The sequence below is a fragment of the Musa acuminata genome, chromosome BXJ3-7 (assembly GCF_036884655.1).
Source record: "Musa acuminata AAA Group cultivar baxijiao chromosome BXJ3-7, Cavendish_Baxijiao_AAA, whole genome shotgun sequence".
Taxonomy (NCBI): Eukaryota; Viridiplantae; Streptophyta; class Magnoliopsida; order Zingiberales; family Musaceae; genus Musa; species Musa acuminata.
In genome coordinates this window covers 11990894-12015402 of record NC_088355.1, presented here as the reverse complement: position 1 = coordinate 12015402, position 24509 = coordinate 11990894, and the positions used below count along the sequence as shown (strand labels likewise).

Genomic DNA, 24509 nt, shown 5'->3' with positions numbered 1-24509 from the left:
CTTTATGTCTTCATTGTTATCGTAGTTAATCCTGCACACACAAGCCAAAACTCTACTCCGATCTATGTTGAATCTCGTATTTTGATGATGAAACCACTTGATATATGTTTATGATTTAATCTGTGTTTTGAGTGACGCAGGATGCCTCGATCAGGATGAGACAATTAAAGTAGGAAAATCATATTGTGCCGGAGGAACATGTCAGAAGATTGGACGTCGGGCCGGTGGATCGGTCGACGTATCGACAGAAGGCTTCGGGCCGTGGACTCGGGCATCAGGCCAAGAAGAGCAGGTATTGTGCCAAGGATATCGGAGTTGCGGAGCCAACTGGCCGATTGGGCAATAGGCCGCAGGAAAGGACGATGCGCCGAAGAATCGGATGAAGCGTCGAGGGACCAATGATATGCCGGACAACTTGGTTAATTGCTTAGGATTAATTGTCTCGATCGAAGTTTTGTTTACATGTGCAGGATTAACTACGATGAAAGTAAGACATGCAGCAGGAGTTGCGCCAGAGTCATGACAATGATCACATTGGGAGTTCGAGAGCTCGACGGAAGTTCGGACAGTCGTCGAAGGTTCTGCGGGAACAAATCCGAGAAGTCCAGAAGCTTGCCAAAGGAGCTCGTTGGAACTTGCCAAGTGGATCATCACAAGTCCAGGAGTTTGCCGGAAGTCCGCAGGAGGATCACCGAGGGTTCGTCGGATGATCGACGGAAGTTCGCCGGAAACTCGCTGGAAGAAGCAATTGACGCACCGGAGCAAGCTGTAGAATATGTCTTAGGAAATAATCATAGTTAGCACATTAATTAAGTTAGAAATGGGAGGTGATCCCATTAGCTTAATCTTGGGGCAATTGGGCCCCTGAAAGAATCAAATTGGGCCGAATGGATTAACCCATTCGGACCCTGATTGCTGTGGGAGGTGCAACCGCACAAGCCAAGAGGTAGCACCGCCCAGGCTATGTCTCCCAGCGAGACTGGGCGGTGCAACCTCTTCTGTCAAGAGGTAGCACCGCCAGAGCTCAAGTTTCGAGCTCTGCCAGGCGGTGCAACCTCTCCAGTCAGGCGATGCAACCGCTTGAGCTCGGTCTTCGAGCTCTGGCAGAGAGGTGCAACCGCCCCTGACAGAGGTGGCACCGCCTAGAGGCTCAGTCTTCGAGCTCTACCAGGCAGTGCAACTGCCCCAGTCAGGAGGTGCAACCACCTGATCCCGGAATTCCGGGAATTGACAGATTTGAGCTCCAAATTTGAACTGGGTTGGGGCCTATAAATGCCCCACCCATTCAGCACTGAAAGCACAGAACACACACTCGAAATCTTGCTGTCTTTCTGTGGTTCTTAGAGCTCAAAACTGCTAGTTCTCCTCTTTCTGTTCTTCAAAGTTTGAGTTGTAAAGAGAGGAGAGAAAACTTCTGTAAGGGTTGTCTCCTAAGCCCGTCAAAAGGAGTGAATCTATAAGAGGGTGGTTGGCCTTCGCCTATTGAAGGAAGGCCTCTAGTTGACGTTGATGACCTCGTCGGTGGAGGAAGCCAAAAGTAGAGTAGGTCAAGATTGACCGAACCACTCTAAATCTCGGTTTGCATTTCCTTTGAGCATTTTACCTTCATTGCAAACTTCTCAATAGTTTACTACCCTCTGCGATTTTACGAACGAGTTTCAAGGTTCAGACGTAAATCTGCGTTTAGACGTAAATCTGCTTTTTCGTATGATCATCATATTGTAGATTACGTTTACGTTTTGAGCTTTACCATAACTGCACACTGCCTTTATACTCCTGCTTAAACTGCGTCTTATCTAATCAAGTGATTTACGAATCAGCATTTAGACGTAAATCAGTTTCTTCATACGAACGTCAGATTTCAGTTTGCGCCGATATTCTGGTTTTCATCATAGCTGCAAACTGCTTGCATAGTTTGACTTTAACCTTGCTTAGTATCAACTTTCATACAGAAGTTGTTTTTATCGTTCGAACGCAGCTTTCGATTTTAATCGCAGAAAGTTTTCCGCTGCACTAATTCACCCCCCCCCCCCCCCCCCCTCTTAGTTCTCTCGATCCTAACAATCTAGACAATTATTACAACGCAAATTGACATTCTATTGCCCGGCATGTCATTGGTTGGCGCTTCTTCCGATTCTTCAGCGCATCGTCCTCTCTTGCGGCTTGTTGCCCAATCGACGGTTGACCTCCACAACCCCGATATCCTTGGCGCAATTCCGCTCTCCTTGGCCCGATGCCCGACTTTCGAAGCCTTCTGTCGTCCAATATCCTGACGTGATCTCCTCCAGCGCAACGTCAATTCCTCCTGCGTCAACTGTCTAATCCTGATCGAGTAGACCTACATCACTCAAAATGCAGTTAAACATCTAAACACAATCAATTAGTTTCATCATCAAAATCCGAGATTCAACATCAATATGTCATACCAGGTGAATCACAATAGAATGAGATTACTTAAAGATAAAATCTTACTCTTATGGATATGGTTAGGAGTATAATAAGTTATTTTTCTATATCTGAATTAATATGATGTTAAGCTCTAAGGATGATTATGTATATTTTGAATAGTGTTCATAGTAAGTCAATTTCATTATTATTTTTTGAATTATTGATAAGTCAAAAATCTAAATTGAGATATTTACATATTTAGAATTATCCTATAGAGATAAGAGTCTTTAATTCAAATGAAAAAAAAATTAGATTCAAGAATTATTTATAACTATTTTATTATTGATCTATAAAAATTCAAAGGGATATAGATTTTATTATCCCAATCATAATATAGGATAGTTGAATCTTGTGATACAAGATTTTTAGAAAATAACAATTGAATGAGAATGAAAATCTCATAATTTAATTTTGATATTGAGAAAATATAAGTTGATATTCTATCATTTTATATTCAAGAGAATGTTATTCCTCAAATCACTAAAAGAATTAATGAGAGTGAATAATAAAATAATATTAATGAACTCTCACATAATATTGATATTGTTGTTTACGAACTTATAGAATAATTATAATTAATAATTTTTAGAAGATCTCAAATAGAAATGAAAAGAATCATATTATGGTATAAGAATCAAGAGGATCTTTCATTATTTTCACAAGTTATTGAAAGTAATGATTTTATAAAAACTAATATAATGTAATAAAATAATAGTTAAAATCAATAGACTAGAATAGTGTTTGAAAACTCACTAAATTATTTAATAACTATAAAAGAGTCTGTTATATAAATATTACTTAAAAGGTAATATCAAACAATATAATGACAGACTTGTGGTTAAATATTTTACTCATAAATAAAGTATTGATCGTACTAAGATATTTTCTCTAGTTTTTTAGATAAACTCATTAAGAATCATCATGACACTAATTGCTCATTATGATTTTGAGTTATATCATATGGATATAAAAATAAATTTTCTAATTAAGGATCTATATTTATATGGATTAACTTAAATAATTTATAGATAAAATAAAAAATATATAAAATTTGGTATGCTTTTAAGGCCACTATCAAGCTTTATAATTATAACATTTTATCTCTTGGTGTAGTTAAACTTGATTCTCAAGTCGTTGAAAATACTTTGTGATATATCGTAATAATTTTCTTCTCTAAGAATAGCAAGTACTATGATAGTTATATACGTTATGGTATATAGTATTTAATGGTTAAAAAAAGAGTCCAGAATCAATTAATATCAACTTGAGTTTCACTATATTGATTGCTAATTTATTTACTTAGGACTTATGACCTTAAGTGTTTGAAAGAATATATTAGGTTTATGAGTAATTCATAAAAGATATGGTGATGGATATTTAACTGGACATTATAATTGATATTCTTATTTACGTAATTAAGGTTATCTATTTTTACTATCATATTTATATTCATGTATGTACATATTATACTTGAATGCAATAACAGAATTATCTTGACAAGACAAATTATATATGTCATTTTGGACTGTATTAGAATTAACTAACAATATTGTTGTACATAAAAAGAAGTATGACATCAATGATATATAATCGGTATTATTTACATATATAGTCAGACTTAATATGATATCATTATATTTATTAGACTTCTTGACTTATTTAATAAAATTCATGCACATGTATAAAATATTTTTTTAAAGTTTCAAAATCTAATTAAGTAAAATTATTTTAAATAATCTTTGCTTTATTTATTTTGATTTTAATTTTTTATCTAATTAATTAATAGGTCAAGTAAGAGAATATTAGATTATGTGGCTTATCCATTTAGATAAAATATATTATAGATATGATTAGATTCTGATTATGGTTATCAAATAAAAAAAAATTAATTATAGTAAAATCTCTTAAGATATAACATTAATGAAAGAGACTTTCCTAATTACTATCATATACCTTTTGCTCTAGAGATGAAATAAGAAGGGATAAGAGTCTACTTTCCGATGACAGTGAACTTATATATCAGATAATTTTTTTTTAAATAACATCGAAATATATATATTATATATTTTAATATATTATTATTTAATTTTTAATTTTTAATATTAATTTTTTTATATCATAATAATTTTAATTATGATTTATATGTAGAAGTGAGGTGTTCTCGTAGTATAATTACTGCGACTTGATGAGGACACTTCTCGAGTGATAGAATGGAGAAAAAATGATGCTGCATGACAGAATCATTGGAAAATGGGAGCATATATAATGATAAATGACCTTGTCAGTCAGATTCACGAATTCATTAACAAGGATTAGGGTGGTGACAAGGACACTCGCATGGCCCAATGATACAGCAATAATTGACCAACCATCGATTGCTTGTGGCATCTCCGAAGACTAACAGCGGGTATATTCCAGTGAGAGCAGCTCTCCGTAGCTTTCGGTGACGCCGACTGGGCCAAAGAAGACGAAAGCTGGTCCTGCGCTGGTGGCCTTGTCTTCATCACCTCCCCCGCACTCACTCGGCTCTTCTTGGCGTCCTTCCATGGAAAGATTCGCTTCCGGCTCACGGCGTTGTCCTCTTCTGCCACAGTTCCTTGCCTCCTGAGGTCGAGGATGAACAATGGGGAGATCAGGAAGGCACCTGTGTTCGTCAAGACGACCTTGCAGTGCAGTGCATCGCCATGAGATCATTGCCTCGGTTTAGAGGATTTGGACGACCCATTCCTTCAAAGTTCTCATCCATTCACACCCATGCAAGACAACACCAGTCTTATGACGCATCAGACTGATGGATGATTGAGACTGTGGCTGGATAAAGGTTGCCGATATTTATTTTATTTTGCTGGTTGATACTGCTACATGTTTCCTTAATCATTCTAATACACTATTTAATCAATGGTCAGTTGTTAATGCAGAAGCTTTAATCATAAAGATTACGAGGAAATGGCATTATGGTCATTTGGTATAACAATTTCCATGAGATAAACATCTTTACATTTTCTTTCTCAAAATCTTACTTGAGATACAATATCTCACCCGTAAGATATCGTTATCTGAATCTTACCCTCCCTAACAGTCAAACCAAAAAGTCACACACATTAGTACAAATTCCGAACTTAACAATTTTAAATTTACAACTAAATACTAACCTTTTAAATTTTTAATAGTATTTTATTTTTCTTGGGTGACAGGTTAAAAAACACAATAACTAACTTATTTTTCACTGATTCTCTTGTCAAATAATATTATATGAAGATAATATGATTTTTGGCATTTATACTCTTTTAGATATGTTAGAATTATAAATTTATTGATGTACATGAGGGAATACACGAAAAAAGAAGTGTGATTTCTCTCCGAAAAAGAACTTTTCTTTTTGGGTTTTTTTTAAAAGGTATCCCCAACTTTTAGTTTTCTCATTTGATTTTTTTAAATATTCTAAATGTCTCTCGTTGTCATCGTCTCCTCCTCCAAGTGGGTATTGCCGGTCGACATTTGCCTTGCGCCTTTGACCCTACAACTTCAGTCTTGTCATGGTCATCTCTTTCCCCTTCGTAAGGCCCCCCCCCATCTCTTCCGTCATATCGTGGCCTCCTATGCTCCGCCACAAGATCCCATCGCTTTCACCCCGCTACTTCCTTCCCCTTCACAAGGCCTTGTTATTTCTACTCCTCTACTTTGACCTCACTACCTCTTTCCCCTCCACGAGGCTTTATCGCTTTTGCTCATCATGGCCACCTCAGTGTCGCTACTTTTCCCTCTCTAGTTCAACCTTACCACCTCCTTCCCCTCTACGAGGTCTCATTGCTTTCGCTTGCCATGACCACCATAGTATCGTAACATTCACCCCTCTATGAGGTCTCATCGTTTTCGCTTGCCATGACCATCATAGTGTCGTAACGTTCACCCCTCTATGAGGTCTCATCACTTTCACTTGCCATAGCCACCATAGCGTCATAAAGTTCCCCCCTCTACTTCAGCCTCACTATCTCTTTCCCCTCTACGAGGCCTCATTGCCTTCACCTCGTTGCATACGTCTTATTACTTTGAGTGAGCCACCATCACAACGAAGGGAGAAAGAGGTATTAGTGACAATAAGGGGAATGTAGGGGGGGGCACCTTTCGGGAAAAACCCAAAAAGAGGAGACTTTTTAGGAAAATCATAAAAAATTATATGTATAATATCCTTGAGAAAGCTCCTCCTTTTGTGTTTTTTTTTTTTTTCAAATGATATCCCTATTTTTACTTTTCTTATTTAGTGTCCTATTTACCTCTAATAACCTACATGCTCATTATCATCATCGGTGCCTTTCTTATGCTCTATCCTTTTCGCAAGGTAAACAAGGGTATAGTTCAAGAGATAGTTAACGGCATGATAAGCATAGGGGGAGATGAGGTAGTGGATGATAGTAAAGAGTTGAAGTGATAAACATCAAAGGTGGAGGGGAAGAAGATGACCATGACGAGGTGAAAACGATGAGACCTTATGGCAAGGTGAAAGCGAGGTAGCTCCAAGGCCGCCATAGTGGGGCCTTGTGATAGGATGGAGGTGGCTATGTAGGACGAAAGCAATAGGATGGAAGAGAGGCATTGGCAACAATAAGAGACATTTAAGATAGTAGAGAAAATTATAGGTACCAAATGAGAAAACTAGATGCATTTAAGATATTAGAGAAAATTAGATGTACCAAATAAGAAAATTGAAAATGGAGACATCATCTAGGAATGATCCAAAAAGAGAGATTGTTTTTAGGAAATCACCCTTCTTATATTTGGCAAAAATATTATAAAGGGTCAATAAATAAAAAAGTCTTATTTTTTTAAAAAAAAATTATCAAAGCTCCTTGCCTCCACCCTATTGCAAGGCTTTGTCGTCCTTGCTTCTCCTCTCGTCTTCCTCCGTTACCCTTATTGCTTGCCACCTTGACCCACACGCCTTATTCGTCATTCTCCACTTTACCTTGTACGCGTAGGCTCGCTCCCACCTCGATTGTCCATGCCCATGGTGATCGTCGAGTTTCGATCGCCCCCCATGCCACTATACACTCATTGGTCCTCCTTTTCTCGAGGATTGCTAGTGAGGCATCTCACTGTCCACACTCGAGTTTGTCATTTTTATCCAATACTTCCTTTAAGAGTTAAAAAGTGCCTCATCTCGAGTGCATAGGCAATGAGGGTAAATATATTAATCAAAACAAATGAGGATAGTGATAATGACAAACAGGAGAGATGATGAATAATGAAGAAGGGTAGAGACAATAGAGGAAGAGAGGAGTGATAATGACAAATAGGAGAGATGATGAATAATGAAGAAGGGTGGAGACAATAGAGGAAGAGAGGAGAGGAGGTGGATAGGAGTAATTTCATCTTTTAAGAAATAAGTCATGTTATAGAATAAATGAGAAAAAAAAAGTATAAATGGGAAAAAAATAAATAAAAAGGTTTTTTTTTTGGGAACTTACGCTGTTATAAATTGGGAGGAAAAGAGAAGAGGGGAATTAAAAGAAACAGCCGTCTTCTTATAATGACATAATAACTTTAAATTAAGAGCAATATTTGCCATAAATGGAAGACAGCGGCATTTTGGAGATTCCGTGTGTTTCTTCGCCTCCTATTTCATGCTCCAATCATATTCTCGCAAAACTGAGGGAGGAGGAAGCGGAGGAGACGTGACGGCAGCGGCAGGCGATGGAGAAGAAATAGAGACAGTTCGGGAGCAAAAAGAAACCTTCTTTCGGTTGCCGGCTACATTTTGGACAACAGGGCTCACTCGCACATCTTGATCTCCACCTGTAAGTTGGAAGCTCTCAATCTTTTGTTTTGCTGTGGCAGATGACGATGATGATAGATCTCTTTAAACTTATGTCTTGTAAGATTCTCGAAATCAAACCATCTTTGAAAGTTCTTGAAATGTGGAGGTGGAAAAAAAATGGTTTTTGTTAGTGGATTCATCTCTTTGGTACTAGGTAAGCAAGGTCGATTATTTCGGAGTTCTACTAGTAATTGGCGAACTACGAGCCCTAGGATTTCTTGATCTGTTGTATGTTCTCATTTGTAAGGCATAAAGGATTTTGGGGTTTAGCAAGAGAAATGTTTGTTTAGGTGAAGAAGCAGTCGAGAGAATAGGAAAATGATTATGTGAAGCAGTCACCAGAAAAAAGAGTGAAAGATTTGCACCAAAAAAATGTTTAGCTATTGGCATGTGAGACAGCAAAATTGGATTTTTGTGTGCTTAAGAAGTAAAAAAGATGAACTGGGATATTCATCTTGAAGGAGACTAATGAGAATGGATCAGTAATTAAAATCAGAATGCTGAGGAGGATCTGTATTATAGGGAGTAGAGTTATGCTAGTCGGATTAGTAAAGAAGAAAATTGGATTATATCTACTGGGATAATTTGTGGTTCACTCCCTTAAGATCCACCTTAGGACCATCTCCTAAGTTGAAGCTAAATCACCAGTTTTGCTATTTCACTGATATCCCACAGGTTGTATGTTGGAAAAAAGACTAAATAGTAAGTGGTTAAGCTTCTGTCCTTGTATCACAACAATGGCATATAGTCCCATGTTGGAAAATGATAACATGGATTCTCTATTCCTGGGCATGATCAAGTGTTTTGGGTGAGATTCTAAGGCCTGTATCATACAAATTAATTGGCTGGTACGCATGGAGATTGTTATTAACGGTGCCAATGCAATGTTTTGGATGTCTCCATAATGGTTATTATGATGCAGAATGTGGGATGTCTAAGATTTGGTTCCCTTGATCCATTGGGAAATGTTGGATGTCTTAGATGTGGTTTTTCTTGATCCAGTGAGGACTGAGGAATGCATGACCACTCGGGATATCATTATTGTGGGAGAGGTTTTGTCCCAAACAACCCCAAAGGATGATTTTGGTTATATTTGGTTCTTCCCACACTGATGAAATTATCAAACATTTGCACAGGAAAGGTGGTCATAGTCTAGTAGTCCCACCATGGAAATAAGAAGATAAATTTGTGCATATAACTTTAATCAAGTGATAAGAATCTCTTCATATTGTGATAGCATGATTAAGTGGGTTGTCAGAAACTAACATATGAAGTCTGTACCAGGTGATCAAGTTTGATGTAGAGCAAAGGTAATTTTTCCTATTTATCTTCATCAGATATAGATTGTTAGTTATATGATATAAGCAATGGACATTTCTTGGGAATCCTCCTCTCTCTGGAAAAGTGGAAAAAAAATCATCAGGTAACAAACTTAAACGAAAAATTGAGAAATATGGTCTAGTTTTGATCTTTGGTTTATTGGTATTTAAAATCTTGATGAGCATATCCATCTCGATCAATAAAACAGATCTGACAAGTACTGATGTCTTAACCCAAGTCAAAGTTTATTGATCTATAGCATATGAAGTTCAAGTTTCTTAAACACTAATAAATAACATTAGACTGCACCATACAGATGAGGTCAAGTCTCACCAATGCCTGGCCTTGGAGAAGACCTGATGGACACAACCATTAATTTCAAAAGCAGGTACCTACTACAATTTTTTTTAGCAAAGATGCAAATACTTCAGCTATTAGTCATTGTAATCTTGTTGTATGTGCAGACATCTCCTACTCCTAGAAAGACAAATACCTCTTAGTCTATGATTCTTATCCATAAGTCACTATTTTCTAACTAAAGCATTCATGGCAAAGCTTTTTTTCTTCTTGCTAAGTTGGCTAATAAAGGTAATTATTTTGTAGGCTCAGTCGCTTAAAGGAGAATATATTCTTCTGTTCAGCAATTGCAGGGTTACTAAGATCTATTAGGCAGAAACCATGAGCAGCCATAGTTTAACTACAGCTAAACAAAATAATAATCCTGAAGGAACCAAGCATTTCCATCATTCTTCGCTGTTATCAGTTCAGTTGAGCAACCAACATGACTGTAAAAACCTACTGGATGATAGGTTGTCCTCCACAAGCCCCTACCGTGCACAGACAGAACTGCTTAAATCATCCAGCTTCAAGCCAGGAAGTCCACGCTCTTATGTATCTCATTCTCAATGTTCAGATCATATGTTTTCTCGTTCTTCCACATTTTGTACCAGCCTTTACTCTTCATCTTCAGCCATCTCAGAGTCCTCCCGAAAGTTAAGTAGCTCACTGTTCCTTCCTCATCCTCCAAAGTGCGAGAAGCAGAATTCAGCTGTTCAATTGTCTAGCTCTCCTCTGCTGTTCAATGGAGACACAAGTGCTAGAAGTTGTGAGGATGAACACACAGATGACTTGATGAAAGATTTTCTTAATCTGTCTGGAGATGCTTCAGATGGTAGCACCCATGGAGAGATTTATGGCAATAATGGCATAGCACTTAGCGAGCAAATAGAATTGCAACTTCTTTCCGAACAACTCGGTATAGCTATCACTGACAATGGGGAAAGCCCACGTTTGGATGTGAGTATTTTGTTGTATCTTTGCAATATTTTTCTATTTCCTTAAGTGTTTTAAATTAAATATGTTAGTATCACTTCATGTAAATGCTTATTGCATCATCTAATTCAAAACTTTTTGAGTATCTTGGTGTTGCACCCAAAAATCTGACTTGAAAGCAATGTTAATGACATAAAAATGACTCTTGAGCGTAATATATATCTGAATAGTTTGGTCAGGAACTGCTTGCATATAAGTGGCGAGTGCTCTAAAATTTGGCTATACAAGGATGATTACTGTTGTTGTTGAACAAACATGAAAATATTTTTGAAGATAAATTATAGTCATAGTATGTCCAATTTGCTAACAATTTTGTTATACAACTAACTTGCTGTTTTTTTATATAGGACATATATGAGACACCAAAGGTCTCTTCTCTTCCTTTGTCTTCTAACCACAACCAGGCTGTTCAGCTTTCAGAGCCTCCTGCTAAAGTTCAATTGCACTCATCCCCCTCCACAGCCACAGTCTCAGCTTCAGCTGCAAATAAGACAAGATTAAGATGGACCTTGGAGCTCCATGAGCGATTTGTAGAAGCTGTGAACAAACTTGATGGGGCTGAGAGTAAGCTCTCCATTTTGATTTAGCATTGCTGGATGAATTTGTAGTCTCCATCTATGTGTGTTCTCACATGCAGAGGCAACTCCAAAGGCTGTACTAAATCTTATGAATGTCGAAGGTTTGACTATTTACCACGTAAAGAGTCATTTGCAGGTATATCTAGCAAAGTGATCTCTCACAAGGTGTTGCATTTCACTGTACTTATTCATTTGTAACTTGCAGAAATATCGACTTACTAAGTACATCCCAGAGGCGAAAGAAGGTAATTCCAAGTTCCAGCTATTAAGAGAACACACACTTATTTCTTATTTACTGTGAATGTGTAATGTTGTCTTAGCAAACTGTCAATGCTCAAACTTAATCAAACTTGGATGGGGGATTGTTGGTTAAGTCATATGAAATGACTCCATTTTATTACCATAAACTATCAACCATCTGTTCCCTGATACTACACAATTAATACTCAAGTTGCCAACATTAATCCGACAAAATTGAAGATGACTCAAATGGGTCAAGATTGACTACACAAAATTTTCTTGTCTCCTGTCTTGAAGATGGGTGTAGATATATAAACTTTCAAACTGTATGATTCATAAAGAGAGCACGTTGGAAGAAGCTAGTACTGGAATTTGGACAACCCAAATTCCATTGAAGTAAGCAAATTGTATTTGTATCAAACCTAATTGCATTAATGCAGTTGCAGATTGTCAACTTTATTCCCCTGAACAACCGAAACATAAGAAAAGGAAAGGAAAAACAACAGAATTAGTAAACTAGTTATAAACTATATTATCTGGATGTTCATGGCTGTTTACTTGCTTTAAATTAATATATAGTATTGTTGTAGTAAAAATGTTATGATTATTAATATCTGATATCTTAATGGTTGTGTGTGTTTAAGATGACAAAAAGGCTTCTTGTCCTGAAGATAAGAAGGCACCATCAGTTAGTGATGACAGTGATTTGGCCAAGAGGAGGTATCCCCCAAAAGAAAATATTTGTTGTTTCTCCCCTATTTCAATCATGACTTGTAATCTTTTATTTAAATCATTTATTTAACTATCCTTTTCTCTTAATGATAGGAACATTCAAGTTACAGAGGCTCTACAGATGCAAATAGAGGTTCAAAAGCAGCTGCATGAACAACTTGAGGTAAGCATTACATATTTAAGTGTTAGCTGTCAAGTTTCTGTAACAATCAATTGACAAGCTTTAGAGACTGCCAAATTATGTGGTATAGAGGGTGATAGCTCCAGATGATGATATGAACTTATGCAGCTTTTCAAACTCCCCAAGACTTTACTTTTCTGTTGTGGTTCAGACTCTGGAACATCAAAGAAGAGCTTACCTCTCCCAAACAGGTTGTAAATATGAGAGCAACCTAGTTTTGTGGACAGTTTTTTCACTTTTAGCTACATGTGAGATATGAGATTAGGCTTTTGGTGCTTCCCCCATTTTGGCAGATCCACTTCTGCGACTATTATATTAGACTGATTATGTAGGGTGATTTAGTCTGTAAGCATAAAGGAGCAGCGTTACGTTTTATTAGACTGGTAGTATGGGTTCACGAAATTGAAGCACTGTGAGCTAATCTCATCTTTGGGTCATATCAAGCTACCCTTACCAGTCTTCTAAGGTTGGACTTGCCAAAATGCTATTGCATCTACTGTCTGATGATCGTGTTTATGTCTACAGATGTTGATATCTTGTTTTCATCCTGTTAGTTAAGATATTTGGTGGATATGAATATTCAAGCTAGATGTTGAATTCTTAAAGTTCATACGATTTTTCCTGTACTGAACAGCCTAATATCTAGCAAAGATACTATATTGAGCTAAACCGTAGGAACATAAACTCTTCTATAGATCTTCTTTTATATCAATGCATTTGAACTTTAAACAAAATAGAAAATTCATGTCGCTGTGATGAGGAAGTGAAGAAGATGGATGTGTGAGATCACTAGAAAAAGGTAAAATAACAAATTTATACATTTAGGACAATTAGATGCGGTTCTTATAGAAAACACAATGAGGGAATAATAGTTATGCTGGCGGTTAACATATCCAAAGAAGCCCTATAGTTGTCCTGATTAGATGAGTTATGCCAATTAAGTTCAGTTGAGAAAAAGGTGGAGAAAGACCTAAGAAACCTTTATTAGAAACAAGAAAAAGATGTCTGCTCTTAGTTTTTGACTAGTAATATTGCTTTAAAGAGGTCAATGACAAGAAAAGATTCACGCAAATGATCTCTAATAATTTGCACACTATAGCTTGTTGTTGTTGTGGAAGGAACTGCCAGACAGATGATCCTGAACTTTGTTTGATGGCTACTTTACTAGAATTGGTAGATCTGAGTGGAAAAGCATAAGGACCTTTTGTCTTTCTGATAAAAACTTTAGGACATTGGGATATCCTCAAAAATATGAAGAGCTAGCAGACTACTTGTCAGAGACATTCTACTTACTTTATGCAGCTCTATATTTCTCTGTCCAAACCCCAATATTCTTCTCCAGGTGCAAAGAGCACTTCAGTTGCGCATAGAGGAAAATGCAAAGTACTTGCAAAAGATTCTGGAGCAGCAGCAAAAAGCAAGGAATCCCACATCCTGCACACAAAGGTCAATCTCGGAGGTGCCTTTAGAACAGCATAGCCCCGCCCCAGATCAATCCGAAGTGGGCATTGACTGCTCTCCACCAAACTCTCTGAAGCATAAAGAAAATGATTCAGAAAGCGATTCTAAATCTGTCAAAGATTGTAAGAGGATTAGGCTTGAAGTTGAGCAGGAAATACTTTCCTAATGTTGAGACAGCTTTTGTTGTCCACATTCTGTACTTGTTGACAAGAAGAATTTGCATGAATGTTCTTTTCATTCATTTCCTAGTTATTGTAGGCGGTGGGATTGGTTTGGATTGAGTTGATGTAAATTCCTGTGAAGAATGAATTAAAACTGAGGTAAGCTGTACCCTTGCATTCTTAAGTGGTGAAAACTTGTGCATATTTTTGCTCCACCTTATTTGCTATCATCTCCTGGAACATTTTCAGACAGATAATACACCTTGCATGGAGTAGTCCTTGTTCCCTTTTGACATGACTCTGTTCCATCATAAGACTTGATATGACACCTTCAGTCATCGTTCTGAGCCACTCTGATTGTAAATTATGCTAACTTGCGTCTGGTTAGAGGAGTAGCCTTGGTTTTCCAAAATGCCAATGTTATTCTGCTTCATGGATTCCATTAATCAATGATGCAGCTCGGGCAAACACAGCTGCTGATTCTGCACTGTGTTTGCACTGTTCGATCGGTGCAGTTCTGAACATGTACTTCTTCCTCAATCATCTCTGTCAGTCACAGCCAGCTCTGGCCCAGGCTCTTCCTCTTTGCCCTCTCCCTCATCATCCGGCGAGTCTGCTCGGCCCACTCCACGTTCCCTGCATCGTCGTAGATGCCCGCGAGCAGCACGTAGATCGCCGGATCCGATGGGTCGATCTCCAGCGCCTTCCTCGCCATGCACTCTCCAAGCACCATGTTGCTGCGCTGCTTGCAAGAAGCCAGCAACGTCTTGTACACCAGCGCGTCAGGCTGGAACGGCATCGTTTCGATGGTGCAAGCCGCCTCCTCCAACCTGCCCGCCCGCCCCAGCATGTCGACCAAGCAAACATAGTGATCTTGCTGCGGTGCCACGCCATGCAATTCCTGCATGGAGTTGAAGTACTCGACGCCGGCGTCGGGTAGTCCGCCATGGCTGCAGGCGTACAGCACCAGCAAGAAGGTGATACCGTCGGGCTGAGCTCTTGCCAGTCTCATGTCCTCGAAAGCGGACAGCGCTTCCACGAAACGGCTGTTCGACGCCAGGCCGGATATTAATCCGTTCCATGACACCACGTTTGGCTCTTCGATTGCCGCGAAGACCCTGCGAGCCTCCTCTACGCTTCCGCATTTGCCGTACATGTCGACGAGGCCATTCGAGACCGAGATCCAGCTCAGGAGGCCGGACTTCACCGAGAAGCCATGCAGCTGCTTACCGGATTGCATTGCCGCCAAGCCCGCAGTAGCGGATAGGAAGCAGGCGAGGCTGAAACCATCGATACTCAAGTCTTCCTCGTGCATGTACGCGATCATGTCCAGTGCCCTCCGGTGAAGGCCAACCTGATTCAACCCCTTGGCCAAGGTCGTGTACGTGAGCACGTCCCTGCGAGCCATCATCGTGTGCGCGACGGCCCACGCGTCGTCCACCCTCCCAAATCTAGCGTAGACATCCACCAGCGAGTTCCCGGCAGACAAATCCGACGCGTCCACCTTGGTCTTAATCATGTAAGAGTGGAGCTTTCGGGCATGAGCCAGAGCTTCTACGGAGTTGCAGCTGCTGAGAACAGTCGACAGGGAGAAAGAATTCGGTTCCACTCCGGTAAGTCGCATTTCCACCAAAGCCAGGAGCACCTTCTGCTCGAGTCCGTGTCGAGCAAGCCCGGCCATGAAAGCTGTCCACGAGACGATGTTGGGAGATACAATGGCTGCGAAGGCGCGCACTGTGTCATCTAGATCCCGGGAGTGTTTGGCGTACAAGTCTACCAGTGCGTTGGCAACTGATACATCATCTTCCAATCCTGCCTTGATCACCCGACAGTGAATCTGCCTTCCCAGTTCTGGCTCAGGAGCAGATGAACAGGCACTGAGGACTCCGGAGTAGGTGAAGGAATTCGGCGTCACCCCTGCATCCTTCATGTCATGGAACATAGTGATTGCCTCCAGGTAGCGTTCTGCTTGGGAGTGTCCAGAGATCATCGTCGTCCACAGCATTACATCTGAGTCTGCCGTCTGGAGAAACACTTTAAGTGCATCCCTCATCCGGTGGCATTTCGAATACATGTCGACGAGCGCCGTCTTCAGCACCAGATTGAGCTCCATTCCCCACAGGACCAGGTGAGCGTGAAGCATCATACCAACGCGAAGGCCGAAGAAGCACCCACAAGCCCTGAGAAGCTTGGCGAAGGTGTACTCGGTAGGAGAAGTTCCGCCTTCGATCATGAGCAAATACAGCCGCAATGCTCCCACCCAGTTCTTCGCTTCGATGAGAGCCGAGATCATGGTGGTCCACGAGACGACGTCCCTGTAGTCCATCGAAGCAAAGATCTCAGATGCTTCTTGGAACCTGCCGCATTTTGAGTAGACGTCAAGCAGAGCGCTTCCAACGACAGCATTGGTCTCAAATCCACGCTTTTGAACGTGGGCATGAATTTGAGCTCCAAGGTCCAGTAACCTGAGCGAGGCGGCGCAGCAGATGGCGCTGGAGTAAATGAACTCATTAGGACCGGTAAGAGGAGAGCGAGTCAACATGCACTTGAACAATCCAAGTGCTTCCTCATGGTTCTTGACCCGACTAAACGCCGAGATGATGGTGCTCCATGTTACGACGTCTCTGCTAGTCAATTCATCGAACAGCTTCCGCGCAGTGCCGACACCACAAAATTTTGAGTAGAGACAGAGGAGGTGGTTGTTCAGCGACAGGTGATCATGGAAACATAGCTTGATGATAGGGCTGTGAACGCAGATTCCCTGCCTTGCTGACTTTGGTTTGGAGCACAAGGAGAGCAGACTCAGGCACAAATCCTCAGTAATATGTGAGGGATAGGAATTGAGATGGTGAAGCTGCGGAAGGTGAAACTCGAGCGATACGCCGAGAAAAGTCTGGAACCATCTTCTATGAGAGGAAGCCAAAGGAAGGGCCACCATAGGATTTCTCTTGTAAGGGTGAAGAGAGACGACGAAAGCTTCGATCCAACCACATCTCATGTTGATTTTCCAAAACAGTAATGTCGCATCAACTGCACGTCTCCTAATTTATTATGCTGCTTAAAGTTTAAACTATAATCTGAGCATAAGAAAATGCAATATAAGATGATTTTAGCAAGAGTTTTCAATCAATGAGAAGCACAACAGATCGTAATGTCCCAAAAAATGGGATTCTATGCAAAATTATATCCGCAGTTATATTTTTATTTACAGATTCTGATAAAATCCTCATAAACCACTGCAGAGCACATCTTAAATATTTTTTTCTCGATTTTTCCTCTATCGAAATTATATTATATTATCACGAGTGAAAATATCTTTCTTTCTTATCAACTTTACAAATTTATCTCAAACTTTATCATCTCAATACGATCACAAGAATTGAAAGGATAATTAAATTTGATCCTTCTATCTAGGGTGAATGAACGTCTACAACAGGAAAAAATTAAGCACCACCAACACGGCGGAAGTACAAGCTCAAAATAGAGTAGCCGTAAAGAGCAAATCGACCCATAATTTTGAATCAATCACAGGTACTGATAAACAAAAAGTTCATTAAAACTGCAGTAAGAAGTTATACAACATGAGATTTTGATAGGAAACAGGAAAAGATACTAAAATATCATTGCTGTTTCTCATCACTCAAGTGCACATTAGATCATCTCCTGGATGGCTTGAGTTTGGGTTCCTTAGATGCGTTGGTGTCTCCACCTTTCTTCTTCAGGTACCCACTTAGAGTTGCTTTTGCCTTCAACCACTCCTTTTCGGACTCGGCACTGCGCATGAAGGTGCAAACTTCCCCGATGTTAATTTTTGGGATACTTCTTCCCTGCTGCAGATTGTTCTGATGCTCTCCATCGGTGGTATCTGTAGTAGTTGCTTTCCTTCTGTCTATGTTCCCTGGCACCCCAGGAAGACTATGTGATATAATCTTCTCAAGTCTGGTATTTTGTTTCACCTTAACATCTGTTGAACCCTCTCCATCAGGTTCCCTCTTCCTCTTCTTTGGTGCAGCAAAAGGCTTGGTGACAGAATCCTTAGCATTCGATGCCGTTGGTGCTATTGAACTGATGCGAGGCAATACATGTGATATGCTGAATGTGCTGCTGTCTGACTCCCCAACAAGATCTCTCCATGAGGATTTCTGTATCCAGGTGTTGCTTGTTGCTGATATAACAGTAGTTGTGGCATTTTGAGCTTGATTTTTGCCAGCTGAATCTTCCGCTAAAATCTTGTTTACTTTATCATCCTTTAAATCTTCACTTCTGGTTAATATGGAAGCAAATTCATCTTCAGTCCCCACCACTGTTGGAGAGGTTGCCTGACTTGATGTGACTTCAGAAGTAACAGTAGTTGTGATCTTCTGCTTCTTTAGAGAGCATGCTTTCTTTTGAGAAAGCCCTTCTGTAAAAGGTTGGGGTATACCAGTTCTCAACTCCTGAACCTACAGAGCATAGAGAAAGGAAGTATTTTGTTATCAGCTGTATCCTCTTGAATAGATTATGCAAGACGACTGGAACCTGTATGTCAAACAAAACAGAATTTCTGATGGAATATATCATGACAAAGATTTGTGTCTAGTTTCTATGAGGTCAACCATCTACATAACTCAGGTACCTGATCCACAGATTGTGCCTTCTTGCCTAATAACTGCATCAACATGTCATCACTTTCTCCCACCCCAATGTTGGTAACAAAGTCTGCATCTGTTTCCTGAGCTTCTTCAGTTTGTTTTGGCTTAATGTCATCATCAGAGGTATTTACAATAATGGCTTGTGCGGCAATGCTTTTCACCCCAGATGCAGGGACTTCATTCTCTTCCTTCTCAAGAAGTTTGTTCATTACACCTGTCATAATACTTCGTTCTTTCTCATATGCTGCAGAATTCAGAGCAGAGATATATGTTTCATTGGCTGTTTCAGATGGCCCACAATGTTCCTCACAGTCACAAAAATGAATTGGTAGGGAAGGCACTACAACACGTTGAAAACTGTACTTGTGCTTCCCTGTTCCTTTATACGACAGTGTCTTTACCTATATAGATCAGTTCTACCTTTCAGATAAATAAGGAGAAAGAAGGTGACAAAGTGGCATTAACAACTCGAGGAAGAATATTTAAACACAAGACAAAAAGAAGGATTTGTTTTAGCTCCAAATGACTATACAAGACATACATGCGAGACAAATTCCAACACTGACCTTAGCAATTCATCATGCAATATCGCCAGGAATCAAAAGTGCCCATCCAACATTTAATATTAGTCTATGTCACCAAGCCTTGAAGATCCATCATTTAATTGTGCATGGCAAAGTCTAAAACACAATGCCAATGCCACGATATCCATTGTAAGGTTAGGGTTAATTTGAGTGGTGATAGGAATAAAATTGAGTTATACAATGTGCATTCCTATTTTCCTCTTTTCAGTAAAGTTGGTCAACTTTTCTCATGAAATTTTGGGACTAAGGGATCCTTAGAATTTTTAATATATGAAAATTTCGGTTGGACAGATATGACTAACAAAGTCCATTAGTTGTTCCTCTCTAAAGACAACCAAAATATTCAAATCAGACATAAAAACTTGGAAGTATATAACTGCTTACCTCATTTTCTATAGTGCCCTCTTGTTCTGCCATTCACTCTCATTATTTTGCTGGTAGCTAATTGTATTTATTAGTCTAAAACATTACTTACAAATTACCAAGACCTAAGCCCAATCTTGTAAGTTGTATCAAATAACCACAGCTTGTAATATCAATATAATGTTTATCAGGGTTAACAAATTCAAATGAATAAGGCGACTAATAATTCTGACCATTAAAATGTTGTGTACTCAAAACAACATAATATTTCATGTTGCAATGTTGTCTCCTACGTAATAATAAGTTTCTTCATGTTTCAAAGCAAGATTCCCTCGCAGATAGTAGATTACCTAATTTTTGTGACCAGATAGTAGATAACAGACAATGAAGTAATTTTCAATTTATAATTATGGCTCACCAATATATAAGGATGTACAAACATTTTTAGAAATTGCAGATTTACATTGATTGAGAACCACATGAATGTTTAAGTCCATAAACACCATAATTAACAGTATAATCATACAGATTTAAGGTGCAAAACTAAGGTTTCACGTTTTACCATACTGTCACGAACGGTCATCGTGCACCCGCAACAACTCCGTTCAACCAACCGTTCGTCGCTCTAATCTACATGTACAGCTGCTTGGCAGCATGTTTTGGCTTGGTTTTAAGTCCTTTTGCTTGTAAAAATATAAGTTCAAACAAATTACAGCACTACAGTGCGACCGCTCACCGAACCAAGCAAAACAGCCCCAAAACAGCTCCGTTTTTACGTGCCACGGGCTGATTTCTGCAGCCCGCTACTGCACGCGAAACGTCAGCCATCTCAGCACCCTGAAACCACCTGGGTGGCACAGGGCTGGTTGGGGCTTCGGTATAGTGTCGAGCGTTGAACAATTTTTCGCAAGTTCGTACGTTACCTTGACAAGAACTTGTTGTCGCGCTCGGCACCCGGTGAGCAGCTGTTTGTGGACTTGTAACTATTCGTTCAACCCTCTAAAATCCTTGTTTTCCTCCTCTCCCTCTTTTCTCTTGTGCACGCAAGGTGCTCGCTGAATTGCTTGTAAAGCTTTCCATTTTCGCGAGACGTCGGGACTTGTCCGTCGCTTGTTCTTCGAACTAATCAACTTTATCTTTTACAGGTCCTTCAAGACCTACAAGAGGTTGCAAGTGGACTGATCTTTGCGGACGCAAATCGCAAGGGCAAAGCGCGACTTAGGCAACGCAAGCTAAGTTCGCATCTTTGCCACAAGGGTGCCTCACGACATAGGCAACGCAAGCTAAGTTCGCGTCTTTGCCGCTAGAGTGCCTTACGACTTAGACAATTCCAACTAAATCTGTGACAATACGCACAATCATAGAGGATCTGATAAATATATATGATGATAAAAATTAAAAAAATCATTTTAGTTAAGAAAATTTGCAAGCTAAATTCACAATTGTGCAAATAAGTAGCCATATTATATGAGAAGTACATCTTTACCTTTTATACGTATATGTCTATGAGAAAATTAAAATGATACAAAATACATCTACTGAGTACTATCCTTCCAATGAAACTTAACATATGTTATTAATTGTACAGCCAGGTGCAGGGAGTTATGGTGATAACTAGCATGCAAGTAGAGAGGCCATTTGCAAGAACAGTACTCCGCTACCATTCCTGGATGAAGTTTCCTCTTTCTAACTAAAAGATAACTTTAAAACAGCAAATTCTTCAAATGGGATGAAGAAACCAATATTACTAGAGCTAAGTTATATTTAATAATAACAAAATAAATGCACATGTCCAATTTTTCTGATGGAGATTCACTTAACAAAATAACCAAATAAATTGTTGAATTTTATACAGTGTAGCCTGCAGATCATGTGAAGATTTTCTGATTTTCTTAATACAAAGACATAATAACATACCTTTCTCAACTTTGGGAAAAAAATTCGAAGGTTAGCATTCTCCTGACTTAAGCATCCTGACTTGTCTGAATGATCTAAACTTTTCACAACATCAAGATCAGGTGGTCCATTGACTTTAACATCTTCAGCCCACTCCCTCTTCAAGCGAACCAGATAATGTTCTTTAGCCTTTTCAAGTCGCAGTTTCCCTCCTTTCCAAGTGCATCCATTGTACTGGAGACAACACAGTTTAAAAGCATTAGCCATCCGAACATGTAATTGTCTGTGGTAGTCCACTCATCTACTGCTAATGGATCAATAGAATATCTTATCAATGTTCTCCAGTCAAAACAGAGTAATTTTCTTGTTAAGTCCTGTGTAAGATATGATTCAAGGCAATTATAATTTCCTTCCTTTCATTCTTTTATCTTAAACACTCAGAGAATCGAGTGGGACACTCCTCAAATCAAGACTTAGGTTTCAATTTAGATTTTGGATTACTTATCATCTTTTTCTAGCCAGAGCAGGATGTCAAACTTGAGTGTCTCATACATGACAGTTCTCTTGCAACATCCCATCATACCAGAGGATCAAATTAAAAATAATTTGTTTAAATACAAAAACACATAACCTGCATCTTAATCTATAGGAGTGTCTAAATGTATATTATCATCAAATTTAAGGTAGAAAATTATAAATCCAATTTGCATGTCCATCAATTTCCAAAGACCCCATAAGTAAATAACTACAGTGCAAATACTTTATTCTCTTTATCGAAGCCCATCCAAAAATTAACTTACTTTTAACCATTATATGGTATTACATCAGATGTTTTCCACGCTAAATGTTAGTAAAATGGTAATCAAGGGTTCACCATAAAGTTCTCTATGCATGTCTATCAAACAAAACACTTCAAGAATAGACAAACAAGCAGAACATACGCCCTTGATGAGTTAGCAATCAACCATAAATGTCTAAGTTATTATAGGCACAATGAATTAACATCAAGAAGAAAAAAAAACCTTTAGGCCAACAATTTGGGAGTTCCAATATCGAATTGAACTAATAAGAAAGGAAGAATACGAATTATCAGAAGGTAACTAACAACTGCAAACAGCTTCGCCAAAGCTTTGTCAGAGTTAGGCTCGAAGTCCACGAAAGCAAAGCTCCGTCCATTTGAGCGCACAAACTCCATATTATGCACTCTGCCTAGCGACAAGAATGTCTTCTCCAAGTCAGCAGCTGTCACACTTGTACTCAGGCCACCAATGAAAATCCTGTTGATCATTAAACTAGAAGCAACACCAGAAGCACACTCCTCCATCTCCAAACTCTCTCAACCTCCACCGGCTCTCCCTTTCAATCTTCTTTATCCCTGAAAAAATCAAATGCAAAAAGCTATAATTGGGATGTAAGTTGTACTTTATATGAAGAATCTGAAAAAAAAGATATCCATCTATGGATTTGAAAACAGTGTACTGCATTAGGCGCTAAAAGGCACCAAGGTGCCAAAACACTCATTTAGTGCCAAGGTTCCAAAATATGCTCGAGGCACTAGGTGTTCGTTCGAGAGAAACTAGGCACTCACCCGAGTGAAGCTAGGTGCTTGCCCAAGCAAAGCAAGGCACTTCTGAATATATATATATATATATATATATATATATATAATGATTGATAAGTATAATTATTAAAATAAACATGCAAGTCAGTACATCAAACAACTATAAGACATGATTGAGCATATCACCGAGATAGCAAAAAAAAAGTGAAAGAAATCAACCAACCACCCCAATCAATACCCTGCTAACTCCACGATAGTTGCTTCTAAACAAACTATAACTCATTCAGCATAAGCTCTAAGCAAGGAAATGGGGGACATCATTTCGTCAAACAGGTAGAAGGCATGGAAAAGCAGTGTCACAGACGCGCTTAACCAAGCGTTCAAGAAATCGACCGCATTAAGTAATTAACTACCAACTCTCGTACCGGAACTTCTCGACAAAGCAAGAAGCACATGTGATCGTGCGATCTGTCGCCAACACATCACGAAAAATGCATGAACTTAAAGGCAAAAGAACAGGCATTAGAAATCAGTGATTCCATCCGAAGGAAACGAACACATGTCACGAGGAAGACGTACTCGCTCGTTTTATGAGGTAGTAGAGAAGAAGACGACTGGGGATTCAAGGCCTTTTCCACCCAAGTGCTGCTAAGGTTTACAGGTTCCCTTTCGCCGCTGAGAGGAGGGCAAACACCCAAAACGATGTGCTCGACCGGCCCTTTTCCGAACCGGAGGAGTACTGTTTTCCCATATCTAATGCGGGTCGGATTTTTTTGTCTTACGAGCTCATCCGACCCGTTTAAACATAAAAAATGTATGTTTCTTGAATTCCACATACAGGTTCTTGAATCGATTGATAGAATTTACATAAATATTTTTTATTGAATTTATTTATTTACGAGTTTTCTAACTCTATATTTATTAAAGAAAATAATAGGGTTTTTGTCAATTATTTATTATTTTGATTACAGATATGATTAGGTTTGGAGTAAACTTGAGATCAACATCATAACCTATCATGAACTTTAGGGGTCGTTCCCATATAAAATTCATGTTGGAGGTATGTCCGATAAAATCAAGCCAATTAATGATTCATAAAATTAAAGAAATATGGTGTTTTGAGCTAGTCTCAAACAACGTAAAAAACATAAATAGAGGTTTCGATAACGAGCAAAGGTAAATGATCATTAATGTCTCGAGCTAATA

At 39.1% G+C, this 24509-nt stretch overlaps 3 protein-coding genes across 5 annotated transcripts; 1 reads left to right on the top strand and 2 right to left on the bottom strand.

Moving 5' to 3' along the window:
• Window positions 1-8056: 8056 nt before the first annotated feature.
• On the top strand, window positions 8057-14470 carry LOC135643544 (protein PHOSPHATE STARVATION RESPONSE 3-like). 2 transcript variants are annotated; one of them, XM_065160626.1, is made up of 9 exons: window positions 8059-8243; window positions 9900-9971; window positions 10187-10879; window positions 11263-11479; window positions 11553-11629; window positions 11699-11738; window positions 12378-12453; window positions 12559-12628; window positions 13989-14470. In XM_065160626.1, the coding sequence occupies exons 3-9, from the start codon at window positions 10262-10264 to the stop codon at window positions 14271-14273; spliced, it is 1383 nt and encodes a 460-aa protein (XP_065016698.1). In that variant the 5' UTR covers window positions 8059-8243; window positions 9900-9971; window positions 10187-10261; the 3' UTR covers window positions 14274-14470. The 2 variants fall into 2 exon arrangements, with proteins under 2 accessions (XP_065016699.1, XP_065016698.1); XM_065160627.1 differs by lacking the exon at window positions 9900-9971 and having other exon boundaries at window positions 8057-8243.
• On the bottom strand, window positions 13831-17344 carry LOC103991758 (pentatricopeptide repeat-containing protein At5g52850, chloroplastic). The gene is made up of 2 exons (XM_009411302.3): window positions 14485-17344; window positions 13831-14402 (listed from the first exon to the last, which is right to left on the bottom strand). Exon 1 carries the CDS (start codon window positions 17264-17266, stop codon window positions 14822-14824), a length of 2445 nt encoding a protein of 814 aa, XP_009409577.2. The 5' UTR covers window positions 17267-17344; the 3' UTR covers window positions 13831-14402; window positions 14485-14821.
• Window positions 17345-17800: 456 nt separating this feature from the next.
• LOC135642122 (protein REPRESSOR OF SILENCING 3-like) lies at window positions 17801-24023 on the bottom strand. 2 transcript variants are annotated; one of them, XM_065157991.1, is made up of 5 exons: window positions 23883-24023; window positions 22848-23117; window positions 21764-21976; window positions 18884-19300; window positions 17801-18710 (listed from the first exon to the last, which is right to left on the bottom strand). In XM_065157991.1, the coding sequence occupies exons 2-5, from the start codon at window positions 23064-23066 to the stop codon at window positions 17925-17927; spliced, it is 1635 nt and encodes a 544-aa protein (XP_065014063.1). In that variant the 5' UTR covers window positions 23067-23117; window positions 23883-24023; the 3' UTR covers window positions 17801-17924. The 2 variants fall into 2 exon arrangements, with proteins under 2 accessions (XP_065014063.1, XP_065014064.1); XM_065157992.1 differs by having other exon boundaries at window positions 22848-23140; window positions 23883-24021.
• Window positions 24024-24509: the final 486 nt, after the last annotated feature.

Bases quoted from the DNA above. Each gene is read 5' to 3' on its own strand.
- LOC135643544 (XM_065160627.1), top strand. From the start codon at position 10,262: ATGAGCAGCCATAGTTTAACTACAGCTAAACAAAATAATAATCCTGAA. The intron at 11,630-11,698 runs GTATATCTAGCA...TGTAACTTGCAG, and splicing joins ACGTAAAGAGTCATTTGCAG to AAATATCGACTTACTAAGTA. The intron at 12,454-12,558 runs GTATCCCCCAAA...TCTTAATGATAG, and splicing joins AGTGATTTGGCCAAGAGGAG to GAACATTCAAGTTACAGAGG.
- LOC103991758 (XM_009411302.3), bottom strand. From the start codon at position 17,266: ATGAGATGTGGTTGGATCGAAGCTTTCGTCGTCTCTCTTCACCCTTAC.
- LOC135642122 (XM_065157991.1), bottom strand. From the start codon at position 23,066: ATGGAGGAGTGTGCTTCTGGTGTTGCTTCTAGTTTAATGATCAACAGG. The intron at 21,977-22,847 runs GTTAGTTACCTT...TGTTGTCTCCAG, and splicing joins TGGCGAAGCTGTTTGCAGTT to TACAATGGATGCACTTGGAA. The intron at 18,711-18,883 runs GTACCTGAGTTA...TATGCTCTGTAG, and splicing joins AGGCACAATCTGTGGATCAG to GTTCAGGAGTTGAGAACTGG.